The following is a 15,907-nucleotide window of genomic DNA, read 5'->3' on the forward strand; positions in this document are numbered from 1 at the left end:
CAATCCCCGCTGGCTGTGCGAGGACCCGGACCCACGACATGGTTCAACTCCTCACTGTGATGCAGCAAGGCTTGGAGAACAGGAGCGCGTCCTGTGGCCACGAGAGCAACTTCTTCACTGTTACGCTGTAGGGAGAGCCTGGAAAGCATCGCTCTGTACCCACGGCACAGCAGTGGTCTTTCTCTGAGGCTTTACATCTTCTCTTTGTTCTTGCAAAGGTACCGACATGTTTGTCTCATGTATTGGCTCCTCACCTCGCTCTGCCACTAGCTAGCCCTTCCGGCAAGCAGAGCAGTCTCACACATGGCCATGGGAGACTGTCAGAGCAGGGGGGAACAAAGGCCGCTGGGGGCTGAAGAACGGGTAGAGCCTGGGGTAGAGCACCCCAGGACCTCTTTTGGGCTGTCACCCGGGAGGATTTCTCTTTATAAACAGCTCTTTCTAGGTCAGAGAGAGCTTTGGCCACCCTGCCTGCGGGAGTGACTGGCAGATAACAGGGGAAAGAAAGGGGCTCAGTGCAAGTCAGTGTCCATAGCTTTAATGCACAGCTCTCCTGAGCAAGACCACATACATCAATAAATAAAATTAATAATAATAATTAGAGCAGCCCCAACAAACCCAGCTGTCACCAGTTTTGCTTCTGTGTTCTCCGCTGCGCCCTTGTCAGCAAGGGGTGCCGCCGCTTGACTAATACAGAAGACATAGAAGAAGCACCGTCTCCCCCCCCCTTCTCAGTGGGGATCTGCTGGAGGAGATCTTCGGTTCCCCGGATGCCAGTCCGGGCAGAGTCTTCCAAGGCACCTGTGGGCTCCCACCCTGCTTCATGCCCGGCATCATGAGGCTCAGCTGCTCCCTGCCCCATCCACTAGCCACATTGCCCTTGTCCGAGGAACAGGCGCACAGCTGAGGTGTTCCCCGCACAGATGCACACGTGTGCATCGCACACCCCAGGCCCGAGGGATGCCTGAGGGCAACCAGCTCTAGCACTGCTTGTGGGGTTTCTCCAGGGCAATGTAAGGCACCACGACAGGCCAAGACTCGCTGGGCCAATATCCTAGCTTTGGCTTGAACGATGGCATCTCGTAGTTGACGTCGAAGTAGATGACCAGCGGGCAGCAGTATAGGAGGGACATGGCTATCAGCACATGCCTGGCAAGGAAACCAAAAAAATCTGTGTTGGACAGGGGTAACTCCGTCTGCTCCTCCTGCACCTTGTAGCGGTGTGCAGCTGGCATTGCCACCCTGCGGCTAGAGACAAGGGATATGGCAACGGCAGGCAAAGGTCCCAACACTGTGATGCACGAGGGCTGCAGGGAGTGCGGGTCCTGCAGGGTTTGTGCCTATGGGGAGACCCTAGAAAAGCTTTGTGAGCCGGGGTTGGGGTAATTACTTGCGCAGAGGGGATGGGGTGATATAAGGGACTTAAGCCCCAAACCGAAGCACCCACTCCACCTTGCCTGGCTTAGCCCAACAGCGCTGGGTATCCGTCCCAGTCATCCCAGTGATTTGTGAGGATGAATGTGAGAAATTACACAGTGTGCAGCACTTACAGACACACTTGGCCGGGCACTGAAATGCCTTGCTCAAGCAAATCACCATCTTTCAGTTTGTCTATTATAACTCAAAGAACATTGCACTTCACGCAGCTTCCCAGGAGCAGAAGCAGCCCTTTGAAAGCAAGCTGCTTACCTGGAGGGACTTTTAGAACAATTTCACTTGCAAAACACCATTTGGCTTGTGCAGAGGAGGTAAGGGATATTAAGCAGTGATTAGGGCCGAGTCTCTGGGTTGGGGCCAGGGTGAGGAGCAGCATCAATAGCGACAGAGGAAAGGGGGAGAGGGTTGGGCAGAGATGCGGCTGCTCCCTGGTGCAGTATCACATCCCTGCTGCCACCCTCCCTTAGCTGTAGCCCTTCAGCTGCTGAAATGTTTGTGCTGAGGTTCCTGCCTCTACGCTGGAGCCCTTACCAGAAACTGTGGAAGTAGGGGAAGTTGATCGCCTGCCAGAGCCCGCAGAGCCACCTGTCGCTTATCCAGCTGCTGATGGCCAGTACCCACCACACAACCATGACTGCGGCCATCCGGTGAACCCTTTTGTCATTGCACCTGGAAGACACAGTGAGAGAGGGTGAGCGGAGTATCGTGTTGGAAGGAAAGAGAGTTTTAAAGATGGCTGGTTCCTGTCTGCAAAGGGTAATACAACACAGCAAAACCCAGCAAGTTTCTTCTGGAGGGTATTCATCAGACCACAAGAACGGGAGAGGTGTGGCACTGTAGAGGAGGTTTCTGACTTCCTGTGGGTGAGGATGATGCTAGGAGATGCCAGGGCGCTCCTGTCTTTCTCCCCAGAGCCTGGGGAGTTCTTCCAACCCCACACTGGTTCCCAAATCCCCCACAAAGGGGAAAGAGCTGCAGAGTCGGCAGCTGAGGAGGAGAAGATGCACTTGTCCCCTGGATTATCCCCATTCTGCATGGCACCTGGCCCAGATGGCTTTCTTGTACCCCACTGCCCACAGTCCTGCCTATGCCTCTTCCTGGGTCCCTCCCAGGCTGCCCCAACTCTTTGCAGAGCTGATAGTCCAACATGTGGCTGATGAAATCTTGGCCTCCATTCACTGTTGAGCAAAGAGTCACTGCCACATGTGAGCCTGCCAGGAGTGCGTAATGGACCTGCAGATAACCCTCTCAGCTCCCTCCTTACTTTTTCAGTTCAAGCCATGTCAGGTACAGCAGGTGGAAGGCGATGCAGTTGAGCACGTAGGCATTGAATGCTGGTTTGATGAAGGACATCAAGGTACTGATCACGGTGGTGATACCACTCAACCAGAAGAAATGCTTCCTAGAGAGAATTGGGAGTGAGCGTCAGCGCCCCCAAGGTTCACAGTATGGAAGGATAAGGATGGGAGAGGTCCTGCTCGTTGCCTGAGAGAGGAAACACCTTCTCCAGCACCTCTGATCTGTTTGCACATGGCTGATCTCAGCCTCTGCAGTAGTCCTGGCAGGAAGGCTGAGGTATCTGTTTATATCTGTGCTTTGCCAAAAGCCCTCCAGTTTGTCCATGACAGAGTGGGGAACACAGCCCGGAAGGTAACTCGTGCACTGTCGTGGTGATGCCAGAGCATGGAGAGTCAAAGGCATTTGCACAGGGAAGGGCTGCAAAGCAGGAGTCCCAGCAGCGGTGGGCAGGGGCCAGAGCCGTGCAAACAGGCAGACTTGGGCTGACTGAACAACAATAGGGCTCAGAGGGGCCTTTCACATGCAAATCCTTCCCCAAGTCCCTTCCCCTCTCCCCGACCATGTCTCCACAGTGAACTCCTGGTGACCTCCTCGCTGGCATGGGAAGAGCAGACCCGGAGCAGGCCTTTGCAAGGCTCCTAACTGGGCTGGCTTAGAGGGCTCCAGCAAGCCTGCCAGGCTGGGACCATCCTTTGAGCAAAGCCCTGCTGGGTTCCTGTTTATCCTAATCCATGCTCACCCCATCTCCCCATCCTTTCTGCTGAGCTCCTCTAGCCCAGCCAGCCCTGCTGCAAACTGCCTTTGAAATGTGGGGTGTTAACTTGGATCAGCTTGTCCCATGGGAAACCCCACCAGCCTTCAGGGAGAGCTCTCTGTGGATGGCAAGGGGTGCTATGACAGTTTGACAGCATGGGTAATTATATGTCAGTGCTCAGGAACATTTAATTTCCTAATTAATTTTGAAATTCTCCATGCTAAGTTTCCTCTGCAGCTTCACAAAGGCAAGCAGCTCCAGTTGGCAGGAGCCCAGCACAGTCCTTCCCCATGGGAGGGTGTTTGACTCTTCCTCTGTCAGCACATCCACCACTGAGTGATGGAGGGTCTGGTCCCAAAGCAAACTGCAGTAACCTCAATGTTGACCCCTTGCAGGGGAGCTGGCTGTGGGCTGGGGGGGGGATCTGTGGGTCACACACATCAATGTCAATGTCCCAGCCCTCCCCTCAGAGCCTGCAACCCTGTGTCCCTCTGAGTCATACCTGCTCTTGATGAACCTGGGGAAGTAAACCCTTGGGTACCAAAAGGAATATGCCACAGCCAGTGTCCAGAGGATGGAGAGCTCGTCCAAGAGTTGTCCCACGTAGCTCAGGGTCATGTGAAAGTACACGGAGAAGATACCTGCAAGGAGCAAGGACAGCTTGTGTCAGCAAAGCTCCGTCCTTACGCAAGCCTGTCTGGCCTGGGAATTTCTTGGTGGCCATTCCTAAAGACACATAGTTCCTGAAGGGCAGGGCATGGATCTTGGCGTTAATGGACACTTGAGTGAGTCAGTCCACACAGCACCACGGGGACTCACTGGGCTGGAAGCTGTGCCTCCGCAGCCAGCAGGAACCATGAGCTGCAGGGCTTCAAACAGACGTCGCTGCTCGGTTTCCCACCCCAGCTTGCCCCCGTGCTTTGGCCACTAAGAACCAGCCTCCAAAGCCAAAGGTACCATGAATGAACAGTCGGGTACTCTGGCAACCTCTCTGGTCTTCTCACAACCTTGGCACCCACCTACGCAGAAGAGCAGGCCAGAGACGAAATACAAGGGCAAGGCGCGCTGCTGACGGTACTGACGGTTCAGGTAGAGCAGGGCAGGAGAAAGGACAAAGAAGCTTACATTGCTGATCTGAAAAACAAGAGGCATATGCAGCTTATTGCATGATCTTGGGCAAGTCCCATCCCACCATGTGCCTCAGTACCTCCATGTGCAAAGAGGATACTGATCTCTAGTGGAAAGCATCGCACGAAGGCAGGTATTACTCTTGGCACAGGGAGAGGGCAGAGGCGTTTCTTGAGAAGTGAGACTGGAACTGGAAGGACAGCTATTGCTGTGACAGCGACGGCTGCAGATATCTGGGCTCTCCCTGCAGGCACTTCTGGGGCCAGCAAGCCCAGGATAAGCTGGTGTACCCCTTTCGGATGATGGTTTTGCTTCATCTGCCCAGTGTCTTCAAGCAAGCTGCCAAAGCTCTTCGGTTTGCAGCCACCTCCCTTTCCTGTCAACCCAGACCTGCCAAGAGCTCCCTGGCTGGCTTCTGCCCCCTTTGGCCAGCAGACAGCCCCCTGCGAGGGGCTGGGGGGCTGTGAGGAGCTAGGGAACTGCAGCAAGCCACCGTCGGGAAAACCATCATTAACTGGCAGTGGGTGTAGTGGAGAGCAGCAGGACAAGCAGGACGTTTGTAGGTGGGAACAGGACCGAGGTGACATCCTGTAGTGTCATGTGCGAAGCCATCTGGCCTGGGGAGGGGAGGTATTCTGGACACTAGTAATTACGTGAAGTCATAAACCTCCTTTAAACATACCTAGCAAATGAATCCAGCAAAATTATTCTGCCCTGATTTCCAACTCTGCAAAATGGCTTCATTGACAGAACTTGATTAGCCTGGGGAGGAGGGGATGGTACTGGGCGGGCTGAAGGTGCCAGTGCTTCGGGAACGGCACATGCTGATGGGCAAAATGTGGGAGCTGGGGAGGAGCCGTGAATGCCCAAAGCCTGGACCTGTCTGCTGGATCAGGCCCACTCCACCCTGCAGCTACAGGGGAATGAAGTTTGAAATAATCCTTATCCTTGACAGGTTCTTATCTTACAGGCTTTTTCACCTGATTTGGCAAACTCAGTAAGGGGATATCGCAGGGAAGCACAGCCTCCCCAGGGAAAATCTTTCTTACTCAGGAAAGGTTGGGACTGCGGTGCTGTGTTTTACCTGCCAGACAGCTCTTTGGGGCTTTGGAAGAGCGAGGCAGAGCCATCTGCTAAAATGCCATTTGGCAAGCCACCAGGGTGACTTTTATCTCGCCCTGACAATCCTTTTCCTTTCATCTTCCAGCTAGATGCTGTCCCGGACCCCTAGCCTGGAATCTGACCTCCGCAGCTGGAGTCTCACCCTCGGCAGCCCTTACATGCACCAGGTAAAGGGCAAAATCGACACTTGGCTTGTGATGTCCAATGGGATCCGAGTTTATGGTAACAGGGCTGCAAATCCCAGGGACGTTGTCATGTCATATATATGAAACACGCCCTCTCATATTCCAGAGGGAAACACGATTCACGCTTAATGTAAGGTCTCTATTCCCTTTAACACCTGGAGATTAATCTTGAATTTCACTAAGGCTTTCATGAAACAAGTTGATGCTCCCACTGACAGCAATTCTCAGGCCAAGTGTGTTGGTTTTCCGTAGGTGCTTAGAGCCAAATCCAGGCCTGTTCCCGTTCCAGCCGTGGAAAGAGAAGTGCTGGTCCCACTTGCACACTTGAGGTCAAACTGTTTGGAAACGATTGAGAAACCAAACTGTGTGTTAAAGTAACAACTGTGTTGCAAATATTTCTCTTCCTGTGAAATGGTTAAGGAGGCTTTCGGAAGGCAAGCAGGGATAGCAAGAAAAGAGAAAATGCTGGCAGAAAAGGCAACAGTATGCAAGTGCCAGCATGCATGTCAAAGTGAGGAAACGCGGGACTCTGAGATTGCGTATGGAGAGGTCTGAGTCCCTGCTGCAGTGGGCATTGCAACAGTGCCATTAATTACATGATAGCAGTGTTATCACTTCATTAATTCGGCATGAGGTGTGCAATATCAGATATCAGAGGGGAGGGATAATCAGGGGAACTGTGCCAAAAGGGTCAAAAAGATAGAGTGGTTCCCTGCAGAGCGGCCAAACTCGGAGCTTAGGGGAGAGCTGCTACAAAACCCCATCTGTGGGGGACGAAGGGTCTTCATCACTCATCGGATCCAAGCCCTGATTTGTAAGTGCTGTCTTATATCCTCCCTCTAGGATGTGGCAAGCTCCTTCTCAAATGTCGTTAGGAGGGTTTTCCTCCCAGCACTTCCATTAGGAAGTTTTTCCAGAGTCTCTGCTCATGCTGAGTCCCCCCCGGCGTGACTTTGGCTTACGCCAAGCTGGGTCGTGCTGGCCAGGAGGCACCAGCTCCCTCTGCCCGGGATGCCAGGGAAACAAGAGAGTGGTGATGGAGCCTGTGCGATTTGACCTGTTAGAGTGACTCAGCCCCGTGGTTTTCCACTGTGTGAGCTCACAGCGATGTCCCCCTTCCTAACAAGCGTGAGTTACTGCTCTGGGTGCCTAAGCCTAGCCCCCCTATACTGGCATTTGCTTCTTTCACTAGGAGAAAAAGCGAGACTGGGATCAGCGACGTGGCTCTAATCCTGGTGCATTACCACGATCATGGGAAAGGCCCCAGGGCTTGTGCAACTCGGCACTTGGCAGCCTAAGATGGAGGGAGAGCCCTACGGAGAACCCGTTTGCATCTCCATCCACGACAGGGTGAGAACAAGCCTGCGATACGGCTTGGGGCAGGACATGCTGGTTTGCAGAGCTCTGCCTGGCTCTGCGAGCATGGCAACAGCGCAACAGCAGCCAAGACGTGTGCTGGTCCTTACTCAAGACGGGCATTTTCTGCAGTGAAAGGAGATTTCTGCAAGACTCGTTGGAGTGAATTCATTCATTTAAAGGCCGGCGAACCAGCTTTAGCTGACAGAAGAGCCCACAGGGCCAAAGACAGAATTGAGTACCTCAGAGGCTCTCCAGACCTGTATAGCAAGTTCCTAATAGCCAGACCCGTGTAGCAGAAGATGAAGCTCCGTGTGCTGACATCGCAGTGTCACGCCAGTGCTTTGGGGCAGGAAACAGCTGTTTGTCTAGTGTTTGCAGAGTGCTGGGCAAGGACCCGCCGTTCTTCTGCACGGGACTTTCTGGGCAGGCAAGAAAGTGATGTGTCTGTGGCACCGTGGGGTTACTGAGCCCATGCGGAGGCCCAGGGCACACGCCATGGCTCTGACAGACTCTGAAAGTGAGTGCTTCTCTGGGCGTATCTAGGTAATTTGCACCTGCAGTTGAGCTTATCTCCACCAATCTTGAGGAAGCATCTGGGATCTCTGGATATACAGCCGTGTCAGAGCTCCTGCCGCTTTGCCAGAGAGGCTGCTGAGGATCTGGGTGTCGTTACCAGCATCCTGGATCAGTCACTTCAGGAAAGAAATGAGGGTAGAAAGACAAGTCCCCCTGACTGATGACCCTCATGTAGCACAATACTCTTCTCCTACGAACAGCCAGAAGACAATAAATTTCTGGGTCACTGCGTCACTATAAATAGTTAGTGCTTTGTTGCTGAACTGCATCCAATCATGAGCCACCATGTGTTATTAGGTACTTAAAGGTGCTGTTTACATTCTTTACTCATACCCTTAGTCCTTATTTCTAATAAAAAGCATCCAACCCAAGCAGACCTGAGAGAGAGTGTGGCTGGCACAGAGCAATTCTCAGCAGCACGTTGCTGCTGCTGGCACAAAACTACCCGGCGTGAGCCCCGGGCAGCGTTGGGAAGAAGACGTTGAAGATGATGCTCCATTAGGAAACCCTACTGCTTTAGTGGTGCGGGAGTCTTGGGTAGGAGCTGGCTGGATTCCCAGCTAGTCTAAAACACTGGCAAACTGACGCTGGAGTCAATATTGATATAATTATCTCAGGGCAGGCTAGTGAGATAAGGCCCATAAAGCTTGCTGCAGGGAGGATGTAATCTGGATATGCGGAACCAATGAATGGAGGAGAGAAGAGGAGGAGATCCAGGCTGTTAGGATCCCACCTGAGATAGTGCCCTGAACCCTAGCTGGATCCGCAACATGCTGCCAGCCAGCAGGGATACCTCAAGTCCACCCCGATTTCTCCAGTCCTCCCTTTAGGGCACCTCACAAGGAGCCTGATCCTGCCAGAGAGCCCAGAGCATGAAGAGGGCTCCCCTGGTGCTGCGGCAAGGGGTGAGAGCCGGGCAGTGCCGGCCAGCGTGTGCAGACCGACGGAGAGGTGATGCCCGTGTAAGTGATGCTCCTGCCCGCCCTTGGTTACAAGGTCTGGCCCTGAGCATGGCGCAGCCTTTGGGGCTGTTCTCAGACGCTCAGACCGCAGCAGTTTTTAGGAGGGTTTGCTTTTTTGTCTCCCCTGGTTTGGACAGGAGATCCCATGCCAGCCCTGATGCAGGCAGCTGTTGAGGCAGGTTTAGATCTCTGCTGCTTTCTCCAAATGGGAATCGCATCTTAGGACAGAAACTGCAGAAGTGGTACCCTCCGCCTGCGCAGGCACCCTGCTGAGCTCCCCGCACTGGTAAAAGAAAGCCTGGCAAGGAGGAGAACAGTGCAGGGACCAAAAAAAGCTCTTTTTCTGCTGGGAAAGAGGTGTCCTGTGTTCACATGTAGGGAGGAACAAGAGCTAGACTGGAAAAAATCCTGCAGGGTTTGCTCTGCCCACATCTCTGTGTTCCTCAGTATCGCACTAGTTTGCATCTGTGCGGAAACATGCATTGGAGAAGCCTTCCTCTCCCGGAGGAAAGCTGCGTCCGAGTCCTGCCCAGTGAAAACTCATCCCGACAAGCCCGGTGCCGCAAAGGTGGTGTAATATGGGAACACGGGAGGTGGCTGTGGGCAGTAGGGACCTCAGTCCAGAACCAGGCACCCGGGTAAGATTTTCAGGATTAGCTACGCAGTTTAGAAACCTGTGCCACAAAGCAACCTATGCAGCTAAGAGTTAACATTTTATGGGAATGAGAGGGCTTTGGGTCCTAAGAAAGATTTTGGGTCCTAAGAAAGATAGTTACACATCTGGGCAGGCCAACTGGTGTCTAGCAGCGTGCCACAGAGAAGTTAGACACGTAACTCAGTCCTTTTGGAGAACTCCTGGGGTACCCCTTCGTGTGTTAGGGATCCTGAGCCACTTTGACAGTCTGGGTGTAAATCAGGATCCTTGTGAAAATGGGATTCCAGCTCCAAAGACACATTTGAAAAATGCTGCCTGTGTACTGTACTAGGAGGTGAGGCAAATTTATCTCCCAGAATGAGTTCTGATTAAAAACATAACTTTCAGACTTCCTGCTCTTTGTGGAAATCAGCCCCTCTCTAGTGTTGCCAACGACACTCCAAAGCACAGGGGCCTTTGGCATCGCCGCCTGCGTTTGAAATGCTGATGCGAGTAGAAGGGATTTCTGTGCCTCCTTGCGAGTTATCCCTTGCTGTGCAGCTCTGAGCCCATCCGACAGGGATGCAGTGCCAGCGAACAGGCAACAGCACCAACACATCCAGTTGGATGCCAGAGAGAAGCAGGATTTGGTCTGGACTGGCAGACCTTTATTCATTTAACTGTCTCAAAGAGAAGTGACTATATACAGCCTGAGCATCCCTCCTCTGAGACCCTGCCTGGACAATTAGAGCTGGGGAGCTGCGGGACACGGGTGAGGGAATTATTGTTGTTATAGGCAATTTACCAGAAGCAGGAAATGTTTTAAAAGAAAAAAAAAAAAAAAGAGAAAGAGACATTTCCATGAGAACAAGAACTTCTAGTGTTAGACAGTAATTGCTAAAAGTTGTAAACAAGGCCTTTGGAAGGTTGTAAATCCACATGCCTCACACCCCTGCTAGCCTGTAATTGCACTGAGGGAGAAGGACCTGCTTGCAGAGACCGGTTATCTGCCGAGTCCTCGGCAGACACATAAGGATGCTTCCAGCCGCGCTTAAGCCAGGAGGCTGCATTCAAGGGACTGGCACTGGATGGAGCCTAGATTATGAAGGATCAGAGGAGGTGAAACTGGCTCATGCAGCAGCTTTCCTCTGTCTTGGGTTCCGGATTCCCAACCTGCCCGACACGGTTCACGCAAGTGCTGTCTCTCATTTTGCCACTCCTGTACATTTAGCTGGAATACACGAGCCCTGTGTGGGACTTACCCGGGTTGGCAGGAGAGCTGCAGGACTGGTATAACAGGATCTCACAAATCTGGGCTAAGGAGCACCGCCAGAGGTTTCTCAATGGGAAATCAGCCCCACACGTGCCAGAAGTACCCCTGACCCCAGCTCATTTTGCGAGCAACTGGCAGTTGGAAGCAATAAAAGTCCCATGATTTACCTGAAGCTCAGAAAATGTTCCCCATACCAGCACCCTCCAACACCAGGAAGTTCAAAGGAGTGAGCAGGAGGAAAGAAAACAAGGTTGTCCCATCTCGTCTCCCAAAAGCAGCTCCTGGGTGCCCGGAGCCGGCTGCCTTCGCGCCCCAGCCTGCCCTTCGGATGCGCCCGCACTCACGGTGTTGTAGTACTCCGCAATGACCGTCGAGCGCTCAAAGTTGCTTTCACACCAGTCGACTTCGGCGCTCTGGTAGGAAAATATGCTCGGCATCGTTGGGCCACCTTAGCAAAAGGGAGAGGGAAGGGGTTAGTTTTGCACCGGGGGAGGAGTGTGCCGCACACCCAAAGGGGAGAAGCGCTCTCTGCCTGCCTGCCTCTCGCACACACGCGCGCTCGCCTTGCTCCAGCCTGCTCGAGCACAGCATCCTTACCCTGCTACGAAAGACTCATCCTCTTCTCGGCACGCATCATATCGCGGAATATTTCCTCCTCTCTCCCCACCACGCAGGAGTGACAAATCACCCTAGGAAATGTTCTTGAATGCTGAGCCTGGGAACTGTCGCCACAGCCCCATCCACGGCATTAACATCTTTTATCAGGGGTCATCGCTGCCACATGATGCTTCCCCATTTCAGCCCCGTCCTTGTCACTCTGTCTTCTCCCTTCACTTTCTTTATGACTCAGATCTTTGTGCCAAGAGGACTTCCCTGTACTTTGTGGCCTGTGAACTACCTTTTGGGAGTGGACAACTCTTCGGGGTTTATTGCTCATTGGCTCTGTGCTCCTTAGACGTTTCTCAGCATCTTCCTGAGGGCTGGAGCTCACCTTATGCAAGCTCAGCCCTGGAGCACCAGCCCAGACCCTGGGTATTACCGGAGTCCTGGGGGTGCAGAGCAAAGGCATTGATTTCACTTTGAACGCGCTCCCATGCAAGCCCGGTCCTGGTTTCCCAGTGATGGGTATCCGAGCTTCACACCTCGAGTGGGCTTTCCGCTGCCAGGTCTCCCAGCCTGGCCGCTGGCGGTGGCAAAAGCTGCAGTTACAAGTGGGATTCTAAAGAAAATCTAAACTTTTGCCTGTTTTTCCTCCCCATGCTAAAGACTTTCCCATCCTCCGTGTGAGCACCATTTCTCAGCCCTCTTTTTATGCATTTGAAAAAGTAAAAATTCTGATCAGATTTCCTATTTGGCATGTTTTCTTTCAAATCCTTGAGACTTTGGAGCTGTAGATGGGCGCCGACCTTAGAGGTGTTTGGAAGCACCATCCAAACCCCAGCAGCTGGGTGTTTGGTACACAAGAGCCACAGAAATTCCCTGGAGCTAAGCAGTTAAGTCCCTGGATGCAGTGTTGAACTAACCCATCCGGCTGTGCCTCTCTAGCTCTGCAGGTACCGGGGTGACACCAAGCCCTTCATCAGCATCTCTGAGCTCCCCAGGCACCGGTAGTAAGGGGTGGAAAACACAGCTTTCTTTTCAGCTACGAGTCTAACGCAGGGAAGGGAAGTTTATCTTAAAACCACTCATCAGTTGATCGTGTTCTTGCGGAGAAACAGTCAAGTCCCTGTTTACACCGGTGTCAGCTGAGCAGCACCGCTGAGTTCAGCAGTTACCGTAGGTGTGCAGTGGTGTGAAGATACCACAACTTCCTCTGCTTCTCTTCCCAAGATGAAGTTCAAAGGGAGAAAACACCTACTACAAACAAGCTCTTCTGTAACCTCCTGCTCCAACCAGATAAACTGACTTGTGGATAAACCTCCACTGTTCTTTTACAATTGCAAGTCAACGATGCCCTCCCTTTAATCCAGACTGGCTGGTTCCACAGAGCAGGTGAGATCACAGCTACAGAAGGAAAACAAAATAGATGGCAGGCAGATGGGTTTGAGGTCTGACTCTTTGGGATCTTGGGTTGCCATGTGCTCATTCGCACCATGGAGACTCTCTCCTGATCCCTGGTGCTCTGCATTACGCTTTTACAGCCATGCAAGCGGTTGCGTAGGGTGAAAAAAGAATCAGACCCAAGACGGTAAATCCCGTCTCCTAGCTGAAGAGACCTCAGTTGAGAAATGGTGAAGGGATGGAGGAGACACAAGACAGAAGAAGAAAAAGAGAATAGAAAAATCAAAGCGGCAACAAGAGTGCACAGCGGCTGCTGGCCTCTCATCCCAGCCTGGCTTACCTGTATTCCCTTGGGACGGACCAGCACGACTTCCACACGGTGAGGCGAAGCGTCGGGAGCTCCAAGGTTTCTAGCAAAGCTGGAGCAGTAACCTGCCCTGCCGCTCTAGCGCTGAAGGAGTGCCCACGGTGTGAGCTCACCGGGAGCAGCCGCCAGGAAATACCCTTGCTCCGTCTCTAGGGAAAGCGTTGGGATGAGACAAGAGCCATGAGCACCCTCCGGGCAAACCTGCCGGTCCCCCAAAGGAAACATATTGGCTGGAGAGTTTATATCTGTGCACCCAAATGGGCAGGGGCAGAGAGGGAGGGCAGAGAAGCGTGAGCTGGAAAGGTTGGAAGAGCGGGTAGAAATGCAGTCTGAAATCATCAGTGTGCCCCTAGGCAGGTTACCTGCGCAGGCGCACACGCCCCAATCCTAACCCTGTTTTTCCCAGGGGAGGGACTGATCCATACAACCTCCCTTACACAGCTGGGTAAAACCCAATAAAAGAGTTTTCACCAAAAAAACATGCGGCAAGCTGATGCTGCCTCGTTTTTGAGCCACTTCTCAACTTTCCCCCATAATTTTATTAGAAAAAATAAATCGCACTTCTTGTAGCTGGTTTATTTTGTTATTTAGTTAAAGAATTGGCTGAACAGGACACTTTAGGGTGACTCCCTTGCAAACATTTTCCTCCTGAATCCCATTCAGGATGTCAAGAAAATTGCCGGCAATTAAACTTTACCCAAAACTCAACATTTTTTTCCTCCGTGTCGGGTTGGGAAAAGAAGAAATATGTTGCTTTTTTAAACATAAAAGCTCATTATTGGGTCAGTTCTTCCTGTTGGAGCAGGGGAGACACCACGTTCAGCATCACAGGGCAGGGTCAGACCTAGATCCAAGGTGTCCCTGTCCCTTTCCACGTGCTCCCTGAAGAGCAGGGGTCAAAGAGCTGTGACGTTCAGGTCTGCCCTGGGGACTGGGTCTTTGGGAAGCTGAGCCGTTTATGTTGATAATTCTATGAAAAGGAGCGTACCTGGGAGATCTGAGCTGTGCGACACCTCCTAAAGATGCCAGGGCTTACAAAAGCCTCACAAATCCACACGCGTTTTGAAATGAGAGGGTAATTAACCACTGAAGCAGCTTATATTACAACACGGTGGAGCCTCCGTTATGTGCAACTAAGTCGAGGCCGGCTGCCTTTCGAGGACAGACGGTGTGGCTTGAAGCAGAAGATCGGGGGCAATCCCCAGCGAGCTGCTCTCACCCCCTGGGTGGCTGCGCCGCGGTTTCCACATCGAGGAAGTCTGGGATGAATTTGCTTCTCGTTCCCTCATAACTCCTGAACGGACGGTGCGAGCAGGAGACGGAGCTCGCACGCTGAAGGAAGGTGCCCAGCTCCCCAGGGGATCTCAGTGAGGAGCAAGTGGTGACTTGCCCATCCCGCTGCCGAGGGATGCAGGTGAGGTGCAGTGTTGGCCAGGGAAGGTGGCAGGGGTGGATTTGAAAATAAGACAGATCGTTGCCCAAACACGTGATGCCTGGCCTGTATGAACGTCTTTGAAAAGAATGAGTTTTCCCACCCCAAAAAACTCTGTCATCCTTGGCATGAGCAAAGTGCCCAAGCATCACCGGTGTATCCTGTGCCACACGATGAATAAATAACTGAGGAAGTCACGAATGCGCATCTTCCCTGATTCATCAATAAGTAGCATTCGGGTCACAAAGAGAAGCTGATTTCCTGGTGAGTCCTCCTTCCCAGCTCCTCCTAATGGTTACATTCTCCTGCCTGCGGTCAGAAGGGCCTGGGATGCTGAGGATGCTGAGGATGCTGACGTGGGAGTGGGCTGGGCTGGTGGGGGTGCCCAGGGAGGGCAGGGGTGACGCTCCCTGGGCCTCATGTGAGACTTACACAGAGAGACTCCCCTAATCCTCCCTGTACGTGAGACTTCTGTCTCTCAGAACTTCACCCAGAGTCCTCACCTCCTTGCTAAGACTTGCTGCTTCCTCTCCACCTTTCTTCTAACATCTGACATCTCGGCTCGCTCGGGTGTCTCTTCTGCGCCAGGATCTGGAAGGAAACCTCATGGAGGAGGTTTGGTCCTCGTCCTGTCCCCTTAGCTGTTCCTTTCCTGCCCCCCGGGACTTGTGCCATCTTGCAAGACCCCATATCCCAGGCAACGTCCCAGGCTTTGTGATATGGGACATGCTTTAATTTGGAGATACTCATCCCGGCTCCTCCGTCATCCCTTGTCAGGCAGCGGGGTCCGAGGGTGTTGCCCCGAGGGAGCTGAGGGGCAGCAGGGGAAGGGGCAGGAGCCGAACTGCAGCCTCAGGGCCCGGCTGCGAATGTTTTATAACTGTGTCCTCCCCAGCCGCCGTGAGGAAGCAGTTCTGCTGCTGGCGCCACCAAAACGGGGAAGTGGGGACTCTGGTGGGCAAATTTGTGAGAATCCGGTTGCTTAAACTGCGGCTGGTCCTACCTGCCTTGTCCTGTGGCACCTCGGATGGAGGCTTCCACCTGAACTGCTGCTGACGAGGGATTAGTTTTTAAAAAAAGACCATTTGGACAAGCTGTGCCTCAGAGGCACGTGTCTGTATTTCTTGCCTTGGCCGGCGTGGGGCCGTGGCGGTGGGCAGAGGGGCAGTAAGGAGCAGCCGGGGCAGGGAGGGTGAGGTGGGAGCGCTGGCGTCCTGCATCCCCGCTGCTGTTTGCTCAGCGAGAGTGAGTCAGAGCCCTGGGGTGGAAGGAGAAGAAATGACTTAGCTCCCTTCTCACAAGGCCAGTCGGGAAGGGAAGCCGGGCATTTTGGCTCAGCGGTGGCCTGCTGCATCGCTCTGCCTGTGTCCAGGAAGGC

At 53.1% G+C, this 15,907-nt stretch overlaps 1 protein-coding gene across 2 annotated transcripts; it reads right to left on the reverse strand.

Moving 5' to 3' along the window:
- Positions 1-612: 612 nt before the first annotated feature.
- Positions 613-13,618, reverse strand: ACER1 (alkaline ceramidase 1). 2 transcript variants are annotated; one of them, XM_063357902.1, is made up of 7 exons: positions 13,071-13,618; positions 11,074-11,177; positions 4,510-4,624; positions 3,993-4,131; positions 2,702-2,839; positions 1,969-2,106; positions 613-1,149 (listed from the first exon to the last, which is right to left on the reverse strand). In XM_063357902.1, the coding sequence occupies exons 2-7, from the start codon at positions 11,164-11,166 to the stop codon at positions 981-983; spliced, it is 792 nt and encodes a 263-aa protein (XP_063213972.1). In that variant the 5' UTR covers positions 11,167-11,177; positions 13,071-13,618; the 3' UTR covers positions 613-980. The 2 variants fall into 2 exon arrangements, with proteins under 2 accessions (XP_063213972.1, XP_063213973.1); XM_063357903.1 differs by lacking the exon at positions 13,071-13,618 and adding an exon at positions 11,327-11,573.
- Between the last annotated feature and the right edge of the window lie 2,289 nt (positions 13,619-15,907).

The sequence above is a fragment of the Chroicocephalus ridibundus genome, chromosome 22 (assembly GCF_963924245.1).
Source record: "Chroicocephalus ridibundus chromosome 22, bChrRid1.1, whole genome shotgun sequence".
In the NCBI taxonomy this organism is placed as follows: domain Eukaryota; kingdom Metazoa; phylum Chordata; class Aves; order Charadriiformes; family Laridae; genus Chroicocephalus; species Chroicocephalus ridibundus.

Bases quoted from the DNA above. Each gene is read 5' to 3' on its own strand.
- ACER1 (XM_063357902.1), bottom strand. From the start codon at position 11,166: ATGCCGAGCATATTTTCCTACCAGAGCGCCGAAGTCGACTGGTGTGAA. The intron at 4,625-11,073 runs GTGAGTGCGGGC...CTTGTTTTTCAG, and splicing joins TTGCGGAGTACTACAACACC to ATCAGCAATGTAAGCTTCTT. The intron at 1,150-1,968 runs GTAAGGGCTCCA...TTTCCTTGCCAG, and splicing joins CCCTACTTCCACAGTTTCTG to GCATGTGCTGATAGCCATGT.